This window comes from Clarias gariepinus, chromosome 6 (assembly GCF_024256425.1).
Source record: "Clarias gariepinus isolate MV-2021 ecotype Netherlands chromosome 6, CGAR_prim_01v2, whole genome shotgun sequence".
NCBI classification, from domain to species: domain Eukaryota; kingdom Metazoa; phylum Chordata; class Actinopteri; order Siluriformes; family Clariidae; genus Clarias; species Clarias gariepinus.
In genome coordinates this window covers 3841630-3864253 of record NC_071105.1, presented here as the reverse complement: position 1 = coordinate 3864253, position 22624 = coordinate 3841630, and the positions used below count along the sequence as shown (strand labels likewise).

Sequence of the window (22624 nt, the reverse complement as noted above, 5' to 3'; positions counted from 1 at the left end):
TGGGAGATATTGCCACGCCCCCCGTACAGTCTTGACCTCGCTCTAAGACATTTCAACATGTTTGGGGTATTAAAGGAGTTCCTGGGACGCCAGTGGCGTTGTTATCCAAGCACAAGTGAAACGCTGGGATAAGTGCATTAGTGTAGCAGGGGATAATAGAGAGAAATAAAGGGAGTTTTTACTCTCAAAAGTGTTCTCTCACAATCAAAAGGCCTGCTTTGACCTGAACACCCATGTATGTATAATGCGTCAAACCATTATAAGTATTGTTCTAAATATGTATAATAAAGCATTGTGTTTTAGAGAAATAAACTCTATACCGTTTACATAAACCTCATTTATAACGTATTATAAGCAGTGCTTATAACACTTCGAAAGTTCAGTTCTAGTTACGGTCTTATGATTAGTCTGATTATTGTTGTTTTTTGTTTTTAAATTTAAATGACAATGTGTAATAAATCAATCATGTTCACACTGCATACCAACAGTTATTATAATGCCTTATGAATGTATTAAAAGCATAATACTAACATGTTCATAAAGTGCTACCAAACTGTATTTTTTTATTATAAGGAGACCAATTTTTTTTACGTTTTACTAGTAAATGTTAGAACCTAAAATGATAGTTACACTAATTTTTTTTTATTACTGTGAAGATGAGAAAAATCCAAGTAAACACGTTTTTCCAGACACAACAGGCTTTTTAAAAATTATTTCCATGAATGAAATCAAACAGCGTTGAATTAATATTCTTTTTATTTCACCTTCAACAGCAAATTAATAAATAAACCGACGTCATGTGACATGCAAACATTACAACAGACAACAAAACGGGGAGGGGGGGGGAGGTTTCTGTATATATTTTCGTTTGTGCTGAGACGAGCCCCGCGTTGTGATCACAGATCCGTCATGTCATATTCATACGTCTACATGTCCATGATGTATATTTACCTGTTTATACACATGAAGTGTGTGGAATTAAGAGCATTCCTCCATGAGGGCAGGACGAACCCTAGCGAGAGAAACGGTAAAAATGTGCAAACAAATATCCTGGGATAATGCGGGGCGAATTTCTCTGGTATGAGATTTTACACAAAGCATAAAGCTGTTGTTAATAAGTGCTTGTGTTTATGGGTTTTTAAATACGTGTGAACGACAGTAACCTCAGACTCAGCATTAGAGCTTGGTGATGGGTCACCTCCAGTGTGTAGGTGTGTATGTGTGTGTGAGGTCACAATAATGATCACTCGGCTCTTTAAGAAGAGGACGCTGGCCGGAAGACCGTGAGGGTGAAAAAAATTACCTGGGGTGTGAGGTGGAGAACCAGGCTCGTAATTAACAGCGCTGAGAGCGATAAAGCCGACTCTCACCAACTCCGGCTCCTGTGAGAGTGAGGGAGGAGACGAGACACAATGTCTGTCTGTCTTTATCTGACTGTGTGTATACTTCTGTATGTCTATGTGTACAACGATGCATATATTAATGTGTATGTGCGATGCTTTCACTGTCCGTACTTTTGTATGTTTGTGTCTCTCTGTCTGTGTGTCTAACTTTGAAGTACATGTCTGTCTGTGTCCCCGTCTGTGCATGTTCTAGCGTACAGCTCTCTATCATGAATGCATCTTTGCATGTGTATGAGTGTGTGTGTGTGTGTGTGTGTGTACACTTGTGTTTGTACATCTATGAGTGTGTCTCTGTGAGTGCATATATGTTTAAAGTCAATATGCATGTGTGTGTGTAAACATTCATCTCTTTATGTATAATTTTACGTCTGCTTGTCTGTCCGCACGTCTCCGTGTCTGTCTGTCTCACCAGTCTGAGTATTGGTCTAGACACTGTTGATCAGATTCTGCAGGAAAGCTGAATGAAGGGGAGTATATGGACACAATCCGAATTATTATTGGGCCTTACACTTTTTTTTTTTGCTTGTGTGTGTGTGTGTGTGTGTGTTGGGGGGAGTTTAAAAGCAGGAGGAAAGGTGCGTCAGGGTGAAGGCGTGGTCTCGGATCGGTCTCTGAGGGCTGTGATGCAGGGCGTCTGCAGTTTCTATAAGAGAGAGAGACTTGGTCAGTGTGTGTGTGTGTGTGTGTGTGTGTGAGATATCTCATCTCTGAGTCTCTCAGTGTGTGAGACAGACATGAACCTGGTACTGTACCTGCTGCACTACTTCTCCTTGTGTAGAGCTTCTATGAAGGCTTCAAGTTTCTCCTGGATTTCCCGTACTTTTTCTGCAAAACGGAGACATCTGGTTACAACTCCAACTTTACTTTAGCCTCCACACACACACACACACACACACACACACACACAATATACACACAATGTACACATAGCCACACACACCTGACAAACGAAACTACCCACCCACACACAACTAAAACTACCCCCTCACACACACACCCCCACTCACCTCATCACCCACCCACACACACACCCAACAACCCACTTTGCCACCCAGACACACACCCAGACACACACACACAACTAACCTTCACTGTCTTTAGCCCCCAGTAACTGAAAACAATTCTTTTCCCTAATTAGTGTGTGTGTGTGTGTGTGTTGGATGTAATCTGTCTTCGCTCCTGGTCTTTTGTCAGATTAAGATTTACGTAATGAGTAATTACGTAATAAGATTTACGTGAGACAGAGCTGAAAACACACTTCAGAAACGCATAAAATCCTCCACTAATGCAGCTCGGCCACTGCAGCGCATCGACCCAGTTCTTAAGGTATATATAAAAATATACACACAATATATTTGTTTCATATTCTTGTCATATTATAAGAAATCGCTCTAAATTCATAATCTGAGAAATAGGATTCAGGATCGCAGTTAAACAAAAGTAAAAAAAAAAAAAAAACTAGCCATGTTATTCTCGCTCAGCGACCGCAACGGTTCAACTAGGCTCATCACTTAGACCAGTGTGTGTGTGTGTGTGTGTGTGTGTGTGTGTGTGTGTGTGTAACGTGATACACTGGTTTGAAAGCTCGTGCAGCCGCTTGATAACTGTGTCGGTCCCGGGGTTCCCCTTCCTGCTCAGAGGTGAGGGATGAAAGCATTGAGACAGCCTTTGTGGACGCTCTGACACCTCTGTGGTCTGAAACCCGACACTCCGAGCCCTCGCGAGTCCTCACGCATGCACGTGTGCAGAAACAACAACCTAAAATAAAACCCATCCCGAGCTCTGAAACATAACTCCGCTCGGTTCCACGCGGACACGCTTCTGGCAGGTGGCAGTAAAAGGTCGGGGCTTTGATACGGCGGCGTGAGCTAATGAAAGTGGGAGATTAGGAGGAGTAATGGAGGCTTTATGGACCGTGATGGGACGCACCGAAGCGACAGGTGTGGAGCTGAAACTCGAGTTGGAGGAAGATTCCCTGTGGAGAGTGACGGGACTAATTCCTGATACCTTGGGAAAATTGGGATAAAAATCGTCCTGATGTCGACACACGATCACAGAGACGGGAGCCTAGACAATGAAACGCCACCATATCATTGGAATCTCCAATCTGACTAGTCAGAAGGTGTTAAAAGTTTTTATATTAATGCGCTTTTAGTCTTCATCACCGTCTCTACAGGAGCGATTCAGTCTCAGTTTTCTGTCAAGAGACTTTTTACAGGAAGGAGTCTTCAGTGTCAGTGTAACAGGCAGAGTTCTGACATCTTCAGTCACGCTTACGGATTCTTAAGGAAAATGACAAGCTAAATTTAAGTGACTACTTATTCCTTGCCTGTACCTTTCCATTATTATTATCTTTATTATTATTATTATTGGTGGGTTTTTTGTGACTGTATTGTTGATTTAATGTAGTTTTTTCTATTCATTTATTTCCGTATTTTTTATTTACTTTTGCTTCAAAGCTAAGAGAGAGAGAGAAAGAGAGAGAGAGCTATAGAGAAGGAAAAAGAAAAAGAAAGAAACAGTAAAAAAGAGTAAGAGAAGGAGAAAAAGGAGCGAGAGAAAGAAAAACACTAAATGAGAGTTTTAGGGAGAAACTAAGTAAAAAGGTAAAAAAGATTGAGAGAGATTTATATTATTGTTTGTTCTAAATAAACTTTTTTTACAGTTATTTTTATTATTATTAAGTTACTTTCTGACTGTATTGTTGAATGAACACAGTTTTTCTTCTCTGTAATTATTCTCTAACTGACAAAGTCTAAAGAAAGGAGAGAGAGAGAGAGAGAGAGAGAGAGAAGAGGCAATTAAAAGAAAAATGCTTCCAGTAAGTTTCCTTTTCTTTGAATTAAAAGAAGCAGATCATTGTATTAAATAAATATAAACTCTAACGTTTGTAAGTCGCTGTGGTGTGAGAGGAATAAAACACATGGGCGTGGTCAGAGCGACTCCACAATAACCCCAGGTTAACTTAACATACAGTTTAGGAATAACTTTACACTTTAACTCGTGTTTGCTGTAAATACTACCTAATGCTTAACACACACACACACATTCGTTAAGTTGCCACACTGTCCATTTGGATAAAAAGACACATTGACGTGTGTGTGCGTTTTGGCTTAACACGTCCGTGAGAAACACATTTACTTCTTTTCACCATCTGTTTGTCCAGAACGTAGAAACGTAAAAAGGCACAGGCTTTTCTTTTCAGGTCTAAGAGAAACGTGACAAAATGACGAGGAGCGGACAGAGGGACGGACGGACTGACGGTCCTGCGTGTCCGGGGACAAGATCTAAACTCCATTTACGCTGCTGTTTACCTTAGAGATGAGCTCCTGGACACATCCATTCATGAGTCGCATCTCTTTATCTGGTCATGAATATTCCCATAATCCTTCAGCCTGCATCCCAGAAACCTGCTCCCCTCCCCAACCCCTTCTCTTTCTTTCTTTCTTTCAGGGTTCCTCCTCAATCCCTTCTTTGAGAAAAGAGGCTCTTGCCTGATCTCCACATGAAATGATATCTCTTTCAGCGGCGCTCTTTCCGAGCTCTAAGCCTCGTGGGCCGCACGGAGAGAAGGCTGGAGAAAGCCTTTAATTGACCTGTAATTAGACGCTGAAACAGTGTGGCCGAGGAGAACGCACAAACACGAGAAAGAATGGAAAGAAAACAGAAAGGAAAAGTGAGAGTCAGGGCATGTGGGAGAGCACCCAGGAGACCGGGAAACTCAATCCCGATCCCTCGCGCTACATGATGGCTTCCCTTCAGCGTCTGCCATCGACGAGGACGGCCAACCGGGGGGGGGAAGGAACAGAAAAGAAAGACGAAATGAAATGAAAATGTGTCGACTGCTTTTTCCAGGCACTCACGTCAGCGCGAGTGTCAGTGTGAGGTTCTGTACATTCTCAAAAACAAGACGAGTCCAAGGGAAAGCCGAGAATGTCAAAAACAGCCGCCTGAGACGGGGCTCGAATTTGGGATTTCTGGAAATCCAGACCATAAAGATATCTGACAACGACAGCAGAAGAGAGAGGTGGAGGGAGAGGTGGAGGGAGAGATGAAGAGAGAGATGAAGGGAGGGATGAAGGGGTCGACGCGACGACGGGACATAAACCAGCATGTCAGCAACACGGCACTGTAACAGCGACGGCGCTACAAATCAACGCGCAGACTTTATCTCTAAAACAGATGCTGAGGAGGCTGAAGAGGCTACAGGACACGACGTAACACCAGCGGGTCAACACGAGGCTAAACTAAAGAAGAAAAGAAAAGAAAAATGAACTCGAACAAAAGATGAAGAGATTGCTGAAGGAAGGAGTAGTGTGTGGAGATGATTTTGCTATTTCCACACACACACACATACACTCCACTCTGCCTGTGTTATTGACTGTAAGCTGGGTGACGTGAGAAAAAAAAACTTGAACCCCTAAATTTCTACAACACACAAGAAGTGTGAGGATATGTACAGGATTACTAACAAACAACAAACAAACAGACAAACAAACCAATCCATTTTTGTTGGGCGAATTAAATGGATAAAATTTCAATAATTTAAAAAATCAATCAAAAATCAATTAAAAGCTAATTATGGAAAGTTTATTAGGGAAGGAGAATAGGAAAAAAATAGATTAATAAATGAACACTAAATAATGAAGTAATGAATAAATAGGAATAGTAATGTAACACCGAAATACTGTATAAAGTAAAAACTAAAGAAATACTTATTTTTAAAATAACTGTTAAAAGTTTAAAACTTTTAAGCAATAAATCCTCTCTCTCTCTCTCTCTCTCTCTCGATGTATATATATATATATAAGGGAATAAATTTGTAAAACTTTATATTAAAAAATCTACACATTTATTTATTTGTATTTATATCTAGCAGTTTTTTTTCCTGTAAAGCTGCTTTGTGACAATGTTGTTAAAATTGCTTTGTAAATAAAAAAAATTACTGGAATTGAGTTTAATTCGATATATTTGAATAAACAAGCTCATTAAAAATGGGAAACAAAAGTTGAAGGCTTAAATGGACACTAGGTGTTGGCTCTAAAAGGGAGTCGATCCCCACAGAGCCCTGTGTTAAAATGTCCAATTTGTTTACAGTCTGGTATAAAAAGATTGTTTTGGCTTCTTTAGGTGAAATTCAACTGTACAGGAATGAACTTTTATGTAACTCATCATATAAGCAAAATAAGTCTGCCTATAATTAGGGGCGTGACCAATATGAGTAACAGCTGCACTGCAGGTGTGAAACCGCTAGCTGTCTGCTATGCATCAGTTTAGCTAACAAGCTAACTGGAGTCATTAACGGGACTACGCGGGACAACATGTAAGGTACGGGTGACAAAGTTCATTCAAATGCAAACAGAAATTCTTAGCCACCTTAGGATTTCAGCTAAGCTTAAGCTATCTTGTGGTACCTCGGGTAAGTAGGCGTGTTTGCACCAACACTTCCATTTCTTATATAGTTTATGCCTAAAATCTGACCTGTGACCCCGAACAGCCGTCTCACTCACACACCCCATACAGTCGTCAGACTGACATGAGACCAGGTCCCAGACATGAGTCTGTCCTTTAATAAACGTTTCATCACACACTCAGAGACACCCACGAGGCGAGTGAGGTGCCACGAGACAGTCTGAGGGACCATCAAGAGCTCGGTGTGTGTGTGTGTGTACTTGGGTGGGGGACAGCATCATGTCTTCAACAGAGGGAGTGCTCTAATAATCGCATGTCAGTCAAAACCCAACCTCTGACCCTGAACATTCCACACACACACACACACACACACACACACACACACACACACACACACACACAGTTACTGCCCTGACGTTTATTACGTCCTGTGAACATTTTAGCCCTTTTTTCCTCTAACGCCACAGCAATGTCTTAATAATAATGTTTTTTCTTCTTATCTACTTATATTTTTATCAATTTATAGTTACATTTCATGTTGCGGGGCCTCCAAGAAACGTCAGCCTGTCTTTATCTCTCTCAATAAGTTAATAAGGCACAAAAAAACCCACATTAACAAGAAATCGCAAAGAAGCGCAAGTTCCTCTGATGCCGACTCTGAAGATTCCTTCTGTAAATGTTAAATAAACATCTTACAGGAAACAGAAAAGTTTTTTTCCTTTTTGATCTGCACGACTCCTGACGTGATGGACGTGCACGTGTACATTAGACTGCTCCGTTTTTACCGCGACATATCATATCGACGCTAGCTTATGGAAGAGTGGGTATGTGAACAGCTCTCTGGGAAAAGCACCGGCGTTCACACTGATGGAAGGAAAAGACTTGAAAGAGCGCGGCTTCGTGTGAGCCTGAGCTTTGTGTTTCCAAGCTCAGAAGGAAGAGACAGACAGACAGTCAGACTGAGATCCTCCCTGAGGTTTTCTCCATTATCCAACAGATGGATGCTGAGAGATTTATGTGTATGGCTGAGATTTATAAACTAAAAGTGGGTGGGTGAGCGGGTGAGAGACAAAGAGAGAAAGAGAGAAAGAGAACAAGACTTTTCCTCCAGCTGAAGTCCAGACGTCTTCCTGAGAATGAACCTGTGAATCCGACACATGCTTTTCCCATCAGAAGGCCGGAAAGATGGTGGGAGGGAGTGAGTGAGATACAGGGTACGAGAGCAAGAGAGATGGATGAGGCCAAAAAGCTGGACACGGATCAAACACAGGATCCACGTGTAATATCTCACAGTGTGCCACTTGTGTTTGGCCCCTTCTGGAGAAAAACGTAGTAAATCTACAGTGGAGAAGAAAAAAAAAATCAATAAAAATTCCCTTTTACAAGACGATAACGCCGGATGCTCCTCTCCATGGGTGCAGACACCGGCCTCGGAAGAAAAACGCCTGCATTTATTTATAGCATGGATCACCCTAAAGTCATGCCCCGACTGGGTCAGTGAGCGGCCCGAGCTTCCTTAGCATTATAGATGGAAACTAAATAAAACATGAAGTGCGTGAAGGATTTCTGACGAAGTGATGCCTCAGCTTTTAAAACTCCTGCCTCCATTTTAAACAGAAAGGAAAAGCCTTAAAAATAAAACAGCAATCAGGAAGTAAGCTCTAAATTTCGGACACTTTAGTGATGAGGCCCAGTAATATCCTCATTAAAACCTAACCAGACTAATGATTTTATTCGCTTTTTCAATAAACTCCATTTTTAAACACGGTAATTTAAGTGAAATACAGATTTATTTATTTTTTTTTTAGCATTGTGATTTTTAATGCGTTTATATATTTTTGGGTGCTGTGATTTATGAATCGATTCTATTCATCAGGAACAAGAATCACCAGCGACGACCAGGAACGATATCACAATATTTAAGTGCAGATAAAATCTGTATTATGATTCAATAAGAATCACGATTATATAAATATACAGATTCTATAGTTTTTTGTTTAAATTTTATTACAATTCTAAACAAGCTTAGCGAATAATTTGCTCATACCACAAGTGTGAATAGTTTAGAGTAGGATTACAGAGGAACTGGAGTATTTTACGACCTCAAAGTAGGGACGCCTCAGTTTTTAATTTGATTCGATTCTTTGAGGCACTGCAATTTTTTTAAAACATTTTTTTAGCTACTGCGATTTACAATTTGAAAAGTGAAAACTAAAAAAAATTGGTATCCCACAAGGCTCTGTTTTAGGTCCTGTTTAGTTATTCTGCTTGGATGTATAAACTTAAAGCTATACAAAATAGAAAACTAAATTTACTAACTAAACGTACTGAACACAGTGCATTATGGGTTTTATGTTTTTTATGTAAAGAAAGCACTGCCGAGCATTTTGGATTGTGGCTACCAAACACTATAAAGATCATTTGTTCGTATGTTTTTCTTCAAGCCCAAGATCCCAAAAAGTGAAGTTTAAACAATTCTTTTTCTTTGTTTGCTGGAGTGGTCTCAACGCTGGGTCAGCAGACAGAAAAATAAAAAACGTCCTGATAGGTTTGGGGAGAGAACGATAGGTTTGGAAAGCTCTATGATGTGTCCCGCCCTGTCGGATTCACGTCCAGGAGATAAAACACACACAGTAAACAGCTCATGTCTGACTCTTTCTGCACTCTACATACTGATAAGACACGTACAGTCGGGTCAGCCGCCGATTAGATAGAGGGATATGAAAAACGCCGGGAAAAAAAAAAGAGTTGGGTTGGTGCGTGCAGAGTTAAAGCGTGAAAACACAAACAGACTTTAAACCTTGAGTACACACTGAGCTGTCGCGCGCACACACACACTCGGCATTAACGGTCCAGGCGCAGGAAATAGAGGAGACACAAAGCAAAGAGGTGAACTTTTTTATCTGTCAGGTGTTTGCATGCAAAGAAAGGAGAGCTGGTCCGGGACATGTCACGACTCTAAGAGCAACTAGGGATGACCGGGTTAAAGAGGCAATGTCATGAGGAACATTAATTCTGGCTCTTAGAACTGATTCAGGTTTATTAGGAAAACGTAAGAAGCTTTTATACAGAAAAAATAAAAAGAAATGCTCCGCTTCATGTGCCTGAGGTTACACATTAGCAATACAGGCTTGGTGCCATGCAGCTGCCCTGGCACACGCCACACACACACACACACACACACACACACACACACACACACACACACACACACACACAGTGTGTCAATCCAGCCACCCAGAGCGAGCTGCAAATGCGGCAAGCCTGAACGCAGCCCAGCTTGCGCAACTCTATCAGTCTCTCACATATACGTACATACACACATTTTCTCACACACACTCACGCTCACTCCCCTGCGGTCTGAAACAGGAGCAGCTCTTTACCTACCTGGCTGCGAGTAAAGGCAAACACTGAACTGAGCCGCAGGGGGTGGAATTTTCTCTTTGTTAAGGGAAGTACCCCGTACACACTGCAACCCATTTCTACCCCCCTCTCCCTCTCGCTTTTAAACACTCAGCCAGGTGAGTACGAGGTCATGCGCTCAGCTCCCTGCACCTGTGACAGGCCCCCGTGGCCGCCTGTGAGCCGGGTTTGACTCCGCTGGCCCTGCCTCGGGCCTGTCTGCTTCATAAATCTCACGCCCGCTGACTCACCGGCGTTTGTAGTGCATGTCCACGGGGCAGAATCCCAAAAGGGAGCAGAGGGGGGATGAAAGAGCATGTTCCAACGGCTCACAGGTGATTCACTGCCCCTCTCGGTTTTAACCCCGTTTTAACCACACGGGACCAAGCAATCGTCTTTTAGCGTCCACAATTAACCAATTAAACGATACACGGGGAACAATTTACGCATGTTTAAGATCGCGTAGCTTTTTTTGCCGTGAAGGCATTTTCTGTAGAGTCGTTTTTGCAAATCACTTCTCTATCGTCGCTCGCAGAAACTCCAGTAAGATGCCTCGACACTTCTTTCCAATCTGCTAGAAATTTCTGATCAGAGTGCTGGAACACAGTGGCTTTCTAATAAAAAAAAAGTTTTGTCACAAAAACGTATTTAAATTTTTGATTTTTACTTTCGGGTATACGTAATTTTTTGTCTTTTAGTCAAGGTTTTTTTTTTTTTCCCCACCAAATCCCTAACATATATCTAACTGATGTAATGATATAATTTTTTAGATTGAATTTTTTTTTATAGCCAACAGCATTTTTATTCTAGTACCTAGACGTGACTGTTGGACTTGCAAACAAATTGTAGGACAAATTGGATTTTTTGAATCCTGCCACCTGCTGACTATTGAGCTAACGCAAGGCAAAAACTTTTGTAATTTTACTCAGGTATTACTCACGAGGACTTATACTTCCACTTGCCCTAAAGGAATCTTTACTTTTACTTAAGTACAGGATTTTGCTCACCTTTGAACAGGAGCTCTGTTGAAATACAAGTGGACAATAACACTCATGGACGCCTCAGTGTTAGTCAATGAGCTAGTTGATGAGTGACGTACTGTACTGTATATTTATCTTTAAACAGCTAACTGTTTCTTCAGGCTTACATCTTGAACTCATTTAAAGATAAAGAAGTGCGGCTGTGTTTACCACTGATGCTAAAATCCGCCAAGCTGAGGTCAAGAAGTTCATGCTGAACGATAAGTTTTTAAAATTAGGGGAGGGGAGGAAGTCTTTTTCCTTTCTTTCTTGTTTATCTTGTTTTTTTTTTTTTTTTTTTAGTCAGGGGTAACTGATTCAGGCTTGGGGCTCCCTTGTGTCACAGCAGAAATTCTGACCGCGAGCTTGTGGACGAAATAAAGCTACAGCCATCCATAACTGGGAATCTAGAAAGTAGACTGGCCGCACTTTCTCGAGAGTACTCTCACACCAATCATAGCGACACGAGCCAATCACGAGAAGAGGTGGACAGCGCTTTCCCCCCAATGTATTCTGTGTTTACCAACAATGCATGAGCAGCGGTTTGAAAAGATTTGATTGACAACAATATATAAAATTCCAACTATTTCATTATTATGTTTTTGTTGCGTTTGTTACATCCTGTGTAGACAGCTTGTGTTTTTACAATAAATGTTATTGGTTTAAAAAAAGAATAGCAATCTCGGTTTCCCATGGAGAAAACTGGTGATTCACATTTTATCACCAATCGTGCGGCCCCATGCCAAAGCTCACGCTCAGACATGGACGTCCCGGCGGGAGCACGTGCAGGTCGTGCTGCAAGGCCGGGCAGGCCCAGGAATTCCTCCAGCCTTTCTGATGAGCTCAGCGCAGGAAACACGCCATGGCTGTGTAAAAATCCGCTCCCATTCCCAAGGGATGACTCGAGAGAGACGGTGGGATTCATCATGAAGCGTGTCTGAGTGACTGGGGCAAAAAAAACATTTCCTAAATGTATATTTAATATCTCATGGTGCCGCCTTACATTACACTGCCGTAACAGATTTCAGTGACGTTATGGTGATTCTTGTAGAGAGTTTCTTTGAGATGGCAGCGAAGGTTTATATCAGTGTAGGTTTCTATAGCAACAGCTCGTTTACAGCAAACAGAAATCTTTCATCGAGGGTCAATAAAAACTAATAACTATAAACGGTTAGAAAGTACAAGCAGCCACTTCTTTAGGTCTAGTATGAGTAGAATAAACCACTTGTGACCTCGCTGCATGCAACACTTACATCGCTACATCGCACCTCTTTAAACTACATCGCTGATTATTCTCCTAAATCGGCGCTTAGAGGTGAGGTTCAGCTTAATGAGCTCTCCGACCCAGAATCATCAGCTGGTGATCCTCTGCAGCACACGCTCTTCTGCAAACACACACACACTATAAAGAGAGAGAGTGTGTATCACGTGTCAGCACACACACACACACACACACATGCATTCATGAGCATGTTTCATTGAACACGTTGACCACTGCGGTTGCCTTCTGGTCAGAGTCATGCCTTAGAGCTCAGGATACAACATTGTGAGAGAGTGTGTGTGTGTGTGTGTGTGTGTGAGTAAGTGCAGGTGAAACACTTGTTTGTGCATTCCCGTCTAACCACGAGCACACCACAAGATAACCTGTGGCTGCGTTTCTGCACGATTAGCCGATCGCGTGTTCACTTTTATTACAGCGCTGCCAATCGGCGCTTCTCTCACCAGCGTCGTGTATTATTATTTTTTTTTTTCAGTTTCACGTCACTCTTATTTGATATTACAGATATTATACTCTGTGAATGAAACGGTATAGTAATACAAATAACGCCAGGTCAGTCTTTATGACCCAGATGCTCATTATCTATAAGCCGAGTTTCTGTTAGTTGACAAAATGCCACTCACCTGGTCAGTTATGTGCGTTTAACCATATGTGTGTGTGTTCAAGCTTGGGCACATCAGCTTTCCCATGGTTAAAATTCCTCCTCTAACTGTTCCTCTTCCCAAACCTCCCTCTCTACACTCCCAATCACGCCGTCTTTATTCCACTCACTCTTCACAAACTCACACCCTCCTGAGTTTCTGGACCAGAACAAGTCACTCGGACTGATTAAAAACCTGAGAGACGGCGGGACCGGGATCACTGTGGAGCGTCACACGCTGAGGAATGAGTGATCTGCAGAAGGACGTTGCCCTCTAGTGGTTCTCCACAAGTGACACTCCATCAGTCAGTTTTATTATTTTATTATTATTTTGTTTTAATGGATGCAGCAATTTAAATCATTAATCACATTTTATTATTTATGATTTAAAAAAATTAAAAAAAATAAATAGATAAAAAAGATTTTAGTTCTGTTTATATTTCGTATACGTATAGTGAGAGCGTGTGTGTACTTACCTGTGCTTTAACGGCACGATTTAAACTTTTCTGTTCCCTTAAAAATGTTTTATTTCTCTCACACGCATCAATTGAACGCATTTCCTGACACATTTATTTACACTTTAACTCATAATTACTTTCCATCATTTAGACCCTACATTAAATAATAGTTCCTACTCCCATTTCCTGATGTTTATTTCATTCTACACTGTAAAACAATACTGAAGGTGTTTATCCAAAACACACAATAATCTCCTCTGAACAGTTGATATTAAGATGTATATCTGCTCCTTCTGCTCTGTAAAGCTTCATAACGGCTCTAATCTGAGGTGCTGGTTGTTAATTGGTGATTTTTGAGGCTGGTGACTCTAAATGAACTTCTCCTCTGCAGCAGAGCTCAGTTTTGGGAGCTTGATGGGTTTTACAAACGCACTCGACACAATACTGTTCCTGCAAGAACTGTTCCATAAAGGCTGACCTCCTTGTCCTAAAATAACAACTGTCTCTTGCTTCATAGTGGGAAAAACTCCAGTATTGTTGTAGGATGTAGGAAATAAATCCAAACTTTTGACTTGTACTGTGCGTTATAACATACAGATATTCACGACAGAGGTATTCAGTACAAAGTGCACTTTTATATTATTATTATAATAATAATAATAATGGTGGTGGTGGCTCAGATGGTTAAGGCTCTGAGTTACTGATCAGAAGGTTGTGGGTTCGAGCTCCAGCATCGCCAGGCTGCCATTTGAGCAAGGCCCTTAACGCTGTCTGCTCCAGGGGGCGCTGTACCCTGGCTGACCCTGAACTCTGACCCCGGCTTCCTCACTGGGACGTGTGAATAAATCATCTCACTGTGCTCTAAAGGTACAGGTGACAATTAATTGAATAATTTATTTATTTTTGGTAACCGGTGATATGTGATGCAATACTCTCGCTCGATAATAGGTGGCAACAGCGAGCAGCCACGTAATCTAAACTTTATACAACTAGTTCTTTAAGAAACGATTAATTATAAATAATTTGCATTTAATTCCACTCGTCACAGCTGATGAGATATTTTGCGATTAAACAATTTTCTTGATTCAGCTAGGTTCAGCTAGCCTGTGGAAAAACTAACTTACAAATTTAAGTAGCTCTTTATTCCTACACCTAGATTGATTATTTTCCCAGGAGCACCCACATCCTAAGTTGTTTCTTCTATGCCACTTGTGTTAATTTGTGCTTAAAGAATCTGCCTACATTTAGCATGTATTTAAAAAAAAAAAAAAAAAGGAAGAAAAAAAAAATGGTGATTTGCACTTACTGAGGTCTTCGGCCAGCTGAACTCTCCTCCCCGTGATCAGCTGCAGCTTCTTCTCGCCGTCCTCGCCGAAATCCTCCAGCACCTCCTTCACGTTCTTCTCCAAGCGCCGCACTGTGACAACGACAAAACACACATCAGATCTCCAACACACCTGGCACCAACACACTAACACCATGCGAGGACCCCGAGCGCGCCGGGTGTTCGGTCGGCTCCCCGTCACGCACCTTCTGTGTTGGTGAGCTGCTGTCGCAGAGTGTTGGCCGTGATGCCCAGCATACGCTGAATCCTCCAGAACAAGACCACGTCGTTACACTCCAGCTGGAACACACACAGAGGAGAAGAGGTCGTCATCTCGGGGCTGAGAACTTAAACACTCTGGGTAAAGGTTTGGGATTGATCCATACCTCTGAGTCTACAAAGTGTCTCTGGTAGTAGTAAAATCCTCGTCTGCAGAGGTTACAGTGGGACAGGGCCTTCTGAAGGAAGTGACGTCGGTAGAGCTGGTGCCACGTGTCCTTAATCTAAAGCAGACACACTGGAATCAGCCCCCACACACACGAATCGTACAGTATGCTGTATTTCTAAACAGGGTGGTTGAGGAGGCCACTGACCAGCACCGGGTCCACATCCACATTGCGTGCCTCCAGGTTCTTGCGCACGGTGGTGACCTCGTCGTTGGCCAGGTACGCCGTGTGGTCCTCGTGCAGCTTCAGTAGACGCTCCAGCTCGTTCTTGGTTTCGTTACGGACGTGCTGAGGGAAAGGTGCATGAGCAAATATCAGTTGGTGTTGTTATACAGAAAGGGGCGTGGTCTGTTCAAGCTTTGCTCCGAAAACGTGTAAAATATTACAACAGCTATTTTAATATTTTTACAAAACCATAAGAGCTCAGGGTTTACTGCAGCTTTGTGTAAATTCATTAATAAATGTAAACGATTGGGTAAAAAATAATAATAATAATAATTTTTTGGAGGATTGATTTTTTCATAATTTAGTCGCAGCCAATTCGCACCTCTCTGGCCGCTCCACAAAGCACCGACCTGGGCGACCATGCTGCCTCTGAGCCGACTACAAAGACAAACTCAGAGGGAACCGCTATGGACGCACTTACACATGATTAACATGAGAGAGATCATGTCTGCCTCTGAGAACACAGCCGGTTTAGCGCCCTAAGATTCCTGACCGAGGGAGGGAAAACACTGGTACTAACCTGCTCTGGTGTGCGATTCTTCCAGTTTAACCATCTCTGCTTCCAGTCCGGTCCCACCATGTCAGCGATCACAGACTCAGCTGAGAGGTAAAGCACAGGATTTATAAATAAACTAATAAATAAACACACATATACTGTACACAGTTACCTTGTTTTAAATGCTCTAAAGTTAAAGAATAAAGTATAACGGTTTCATAGAGCATTCATTAAACAAACTCTGAACAAGAATAAACTCAATTTATTTAAATTTGGTTTGAACTTAAAATTATATTAAAATCAATTTTAATAAAAAACAAAAACAAAAAAATAATTAACCAACGGTGTGCACACTATAAAAGTATGGGTACAATACATCAGTAGATTTTTCCCTCGTTTGTACACCATACAAAAAATATAATTTATAAAATCTAATGGCTTCTTAACTTCCTCTAAACTTGTACCAAGTACCAAGTGTACTTAGAGGACAAATGATGATAATTTTATAAAAGTATATAGTATTTTTTAAAATAATAAAATATAATGAATCTGCAAAATTTTCTTTAGATCATCAATAATTTATTTTAAATGCGTAACCCCTTAAAAACTACATTTAAAAAGTTATTACAATAGTACAGCCTAATAGAGCTATTGTCACAAAGGAATTAAAAAAAATTAAAATGAATAAAATATGATGGAAAAAACACAGAGCTTCTATTGCACTAGTAGAAATATGTTTAAATGACTTTTAAAACAAATAAAATATCAAGCCTCCACAGATCTTCCTTCAAGTGCATTGTGTTACAATAAAATGGTTCAATTGAGAAAAAGAAAGACAGAAGTATAGAAAAAAGGAAGCGGAGGACAGAAATGTCCTGTGTTAAGGAACGCACTGTCTTTTAGGCGAGACTGCAGCGTCTCCTCCATGAACTGGATGGCGGCGTCCCACTGAGGCTTGTCCGTGATGGAGCGATCCTCCAGAGCGTTGTGCTGGATCACTCGCTGCAGTGGAGGAGGAAAAGACAAGAGAAATCTCATGTAAGAACGGTGAGACGAGTCGAAGTAGTGACGAGTCTCTTTAATCTACGTTAGCAAAATTTATAGAAATAAAATGCCTTGTTTGTTGCAAGGTTGTAGAAAAGTGACTTCCAGCCAAATAGTGCTGTTGCATTTAAATAAAAAGTATAAATAAACTCTATAATAAATAAAAATATCTTAATTAATAAAGTGTTAAAAATAATACATATTTTAAATTCAGAATATATTACTATTTATTTATATAGTATCAATCAAAAGATTTTAAAATCAACCATCTATTCCACCTTTTTAAGATTAGATTTTTTTATTTCCTTTTTCAGTTTTAATTTTGTGTACATTTCTTTTGTGCAAATTACAAAAATTGTGTTCAAAAAAACAAAAATGTCTGACTGTTCTTATCTTTGAAAAGTTATTTATTTATTTAATTAATTACTTATTTATCTATTATATTTGCTTTAACGTAGCTGCCCAAAATTAATAAAAGAAAATACACTTTATATACAAAAAAAATTACTGTAACCAGTTTATGGCTTATCTTAATATAATGTTAAAATAAATCTTAAATTTTTCAAAATTCTCCCAAAGACAAACCTGCAGAAGTAACTGACTGTACTTTCCTTTTTTTTGAGTAAACTTTAAATATCATTCTTTTCCCCCAACTTAACCAAATTTTTTTTTTTTTTCTGGCTAAATTCTTTTTTTTTTTTTTTTTATTGGCTCACTGTCCCCACACCTGCATGCATTAGGGCGTGTCTCATGCGAATAAGATGATACTAGGGTACATACTAATGTGCATTTGATATGTTAATAGGTTATGAGTGGGTGGAGTTTAGACGCAGTGTGTGGTGTGTTTTACCAAACTGTCCAGGGCTCGCTCGTTCCACTTGTGCCTCTTGATGCTCTCGTCCTTCACCGCTTCCTTCAGCTTGTCGAAGATGTCGTCCTGATCTTTTCCTTTGTACTCGGCCATGAAGCGAGCGAACTCCTCCTGCAGCGTCTCCCACGCCACCTGAGCGCCACCGCCATGCCCAGAAAACACACACTAGTAGTGTTAGAGCACTGACCGTTTACACACACACACACACACACACACACACACCGCTTTAGAACTGTCGACATGAGGAATATAAAAATACTCCTCTCCATGACTGAAATAATGACGTCATAGCAAAGTTAATAATAATGTGTACTTGTACAATTGCAGAACTGTGGTGGTGTTTTTGTTCTGAGTTTTAAATTTTTTTCCTTATAATATTTTTGCTCATAATAAAAACATTTAATGAAGAAATTCTGTTTAGCAATTTATGCTACAATTTCTTTTTACATTTTATGCTTAATTTATATTGCTAAATATCCTAGTTTATTTTTTTTCCTCATAGAATCAAACAATTTATCATGCATTTTATACATTTCATTATATATTATATATTTTTATTGCACATATTTTATTGCATATTTATGTTTTTGTTTTTAATGCTCAATTTATTAAATATATAAAATATTAGAATTGTAGGAGGGTGTGAGAGAAATCTTAGCAGTTCTTAACAAATTGTGGGGAAGTTTAAGAGAAATCTCAGCAGTTCTTGACAAGTTGAAGGGAGTTTGAGAAAAATCTTAGAAGTTTTTGGGAAGTGTTAACAAATTGTAGGAGGTTTTGAGATAAACTTTAGCAGTTTTTAAGACACTTTGACAAATTGTAGGGGGGGGGGTAAGATAATGTTAGTAGTTTTTAAGAAGTTCTGAAAACTTGCAGGGGATTGAGAGAAACCTTCAGTTACATTTCAGTAACTATAGGTTTATTTTTATTCTTTATTAAGTAAGGAAAAATTCTTTGACTCACACAATGAATATGAACGAAGTGTGTTTGAATGTACTCGTGGCTATCGGGCGGACGTTACCTCTAGCGCTTTGTGCGGCAGCTGCTTGTCGGTCCACTGCTTGAGTTTGATGTCTACGGTGGTGTTGAAGGTGCCTGAGTCTATGGTCTGGGCAGCAGGAAGGTAGATGTTCTCAATGACGTGAGTAGAGACTCTCTCCCACAGCTTCTTCTGCAGGATGGACTCCCTGAGAGCAGAACATCAGCCTGGATGTCAATCACGTCAATCACCACCAACTCGGTAACACGAGCTTCTCTCCGGACAAACCGCAACACATTTTTATTTGTGTGTGTGTGTGTGTGTGTGTGTGTGTGTGTGTGTGTGTGTTTGTGTATGAGAGAGAGTGCATGCGCATGAACATGCTCGTGTGTGGATGTATGTATGTGTGTGAGGCTCATTTATCATCCAGGACAGCTCATATTTCACTATTTCCTGTTTGCTTTGTTCGACTATGGCATGTCGATGCGCGCGCCTCCAATAGGCAGAGGAAAGCAGCCCGCGGCTATTCATCATAGCATCGATCTGAGAGGATGATGAAGCTCTGAGGAGACGCTACACACATCTGATCTATTCCGTTTAGCCGCTCCTCTGGGCTTCGGGTTCAGGAGTTACACGTCCACGCTCCGGGCTCGGCGAGTCCCGAGGTAGAGAGACACAAACGCCTGTCTCTTCTCACGCTGAACGATCTGTCAGAACTGGTGGAATTTTAATAGGCGAGATCGTACATATGGCTTTAATACGTGTATGTGTGTGTGAGAGTGTGTTGCTGTGAAAGGGATTAGAGGCAGGGTTGCCAGATCTGCATGACTAAATTAGGTTTCTTAATAACAACATGCCTTCCTAAAGAAAAAAAAAACAGATCGTTACAGCAACCATGAAGAACATAGTTTTTTATAAATGCTGAATAAACGAGACTCAATGACGGGGACATTTTAGTGTTTGCCCGTACGAGTCTTTTCCTCAACGTATATTTCTAACAAATATATAATGGAGATAAGAGTAAAGGATTGTGGGTAATTTCCCAGCTCAAGGTGTTACTTCCTGAAAAGCTGAAAACCACAGAACGAGACGCACCAGTGTTTGGGAGTGACTTGGCTCAGGCTGATCACCTCGTCCAGGATCTCGTTCTTGGCTTTTTCGTACAGCTCGTTCTGCGCGATAAAGAGAAACAGATAAAAATCTGAGTTTATTTAACTTGTACATCCAACAAACATAACTACACACTCTACCACCAGTGATACCAGGACACACAGTGAGTGAGTGAGTGAGTGTGTGTGTGTGTGTGTGTGTCTCACCCTGTCCAGCTCTCGTAACCGGGGGTAATTATTCTTCCACTCGGTCTCCAGGTTAAAGCGAGACGCTGTCGGATGAGGAAGGCAGAATTAATAGTTAAGCAATTAATCATCCATAACCAATCACAATCAAAATAATAAATATTTTAGACAACACTACGATCTAACAACTTCCTTTTTTGCACCCTGCTAAATATTCATTACATGTCATTTGTTCAAATTTCTTCTTCTATTACTTTTTTATGCAGAGTGATTTCTCACCATCTTTTAAACAGCCGTCCTACATAAAATCTCCTTTGATTAAAAGGTCGAGTGCGACTTTATGTCTCAAAATCTTTACCTTTATGTCAAAAAAACTTTACCTGCAAAATCGGTTACTGTTCACTGAAAGGAACATTTTAACACGTGACCAGGATAGTTTTCCAGAAAAGCCATGACAAACTTGTATGTAAAAATGAAGAAAAAGCCCTTTCTTTCAGTATGTTTATTCTGGCAGGAATTTCGTTAGATAAATTTTTAATTTGTTAAAACATTTTTGTGATTCAGTGACAGTGCGGCGTGAAGAGGCGGAGCTACTGTAACCAGGCTGGCGGTCATTACTTTCCCGGAGTGTTTTATTCCTCTTACACCACTACACTTTGCTATGAATTACTATCTCGATAACAGGAGAACATTTTCATCAGTTTATATCTACATTCATTGTTGTAAAAAGCTTCTTATTTCATTAGATAGTTAATTAGTAGAGATGAGTGAAAAAGTTATAATTTAGTATAACTGTTGCGTGCGTATTTTGATTCTTTTTTGTGGCAACTCATGTATCACCAAATTGTCTCCAAAATATGTGTTTTTAATTATTTATTTTTTTTTATATTTAATGTGGTAAAATGCTGCAGTTCCTCTGTAGTCCTACAGGTGGAGCGCTCTAAAATATTCACACATCGGCAGGCAGCGTTGCGTCCCATGTGGTAAGAGCGAATTATTTGTTACATTTGTTTATGATTGTAGTGATATCTTAAAACATATTAATTCAGATATTTATAAAATTATCATCCTATCGTGATAATATCGTGTTAGATTGTTCATTCCTGTTCTCTCTTTCATTACAGCAAATGAAAACATTCCAGGAAACCCAATGTTAGAGTTGTGATGATGTAGTCCTAAAAATGGAGACTCCTGTCACACATGTAGACGAGTACCACGGCAACAATGGCGTTACTGGGATTAGATCATTAATACAATTCTGCACGATTGTCAGAGCTGCTGTTTTAGAAAAAAAAACTTCTTTAACACCACATTTGAGATTTTTTTCATTATTTAATTTGGTGTTCTTACTTGAGGAAACCTTAAGATGTGATCAAAGTCATCTGTTTTTGCTAACTCGTTAACTCGTTTCCCTGTTAATTACAGCCATGGTTAATGAAAACAAAAACAGGAAAGAAAGAAAAGATCTAGAAGAAAGTAGGTCTAAAACTTCTCCAGGAAGGACAGGACATATATATATTTCGAGGTGCCCCCCCCCCCCCTCCTCCACACACCTCGTGTCCCTGAGGGCCTGCAGATGCAGTACTCTGGCCCTGATCAATGCCCCTGCAGTCGGACGTGCTCTATATCAGCGTCCCGCCTCGGCCCCGCGGGAGCGCCGGCCCTGGGACACGCGGGCTAAGCTGTCTGGGCCGCACAATAGAGCTGACGCTAATTGCTCTGGTTATCGGGCCGGCCCCCGGCGCGGCGGCTCCCATCGATCGGACACACAAAGGCTCGGGCGCGTCCCACCATCAGGTAATAAATCTAGCAGCACGCCGTTAATAGGAGACGCCGGCTAATTGGTGTGGAGGATTTCTACAGCGTCCTGGAGTGCGATTAAACCGGAGCCGTGTTGGGGTCGAGGTTCTGATTGGTCAGAAGGAGGGGGTTCATTTTCTGACAGTGAAACATTGCAGGTTTATAATGATACGTGAACATTTTTATTAGAGATGGGGAAAAAACTGATTTAGTTATGTACCGTCATTCAAAAATCTATTTTAATTTATACATGTTTGCAGCGGTAAAATGTTGCCGTTCCTCTATAATCCTACAGGAGGAGCATTCAAAACTATTCACATATTGGCAGTGATCACAACTTAATGCACAATAGAAGCTAATTATTTGCTCATATTTATTTATCTCTTGTACTAAATAAGTATAATCCAAACCACAGTAGCGAGTAAGCTTAGGAATAACGATAATTTAACGAAAAGAGGTATAAATCCAAAACAAAACTTCTTCCTTTAAAGGAAAGTTCTAAAAACTCTTAAATTCTCCAAAAAACATCCA

At 40.6% G+C, this 22624-nt stretch overlaps 1 protein-coding gene across 6 annotated transcripts in view; it reads right to left on the bottom strand.

Moving 5' to 3' along the window:
* Positions 1–738: 738 nt before the first annotated feature.
* The window catches only part of opa1 (OPA1 mitochondrial dynamin like GTPase), a 41667-nt gene continuing 19781 nt past the window's right edge, over positions 739–22624 (bottom strand). For all 6 annotated transcript variants that reach the window (XM_053498712.1, XM_053498713.1, XM_053498714.1 and 3 more), the window contains 12 exons: positions 20315–20379; positions 20094–20170; positions 19041–19206; positions 17999–18151; positions 16998–17106; positions 16129–16208; positions 15531–15671; positions 15324–15440; positions 15144–15237; positions 14920–15030; positions 2156–2228; positions 739–2046 (listed from right to left, as the gene is read on the bottom strand). In XM_053498712.1, the coding sequence (XP_053354687.1) occupies positions 2164–2228; positions 14920–15030; positions 15144–15237; positions 15324–15440; positions 15531–15671; positions 16129–16208; positions 16998–17106; positions 17999–18151; positions 19041–19206; positions 20094–20170; positions 20315–20379 (1178 nt within the window). In that variant the 3' untranslated portion in view covers positions 739–2046; positions 2156–2163. The remainder of the gene's footprint in view (positions 2047–2155; positions 2229–14919; positions 15031–15143; positions 15238–15323; positions 15441–15530; positions 15672–16128; positions 16209–16997; positions 17107–17998; positions 18152–19040; positions 19207–20093; positions 20171–20314; positions 20380–22624) is intronic.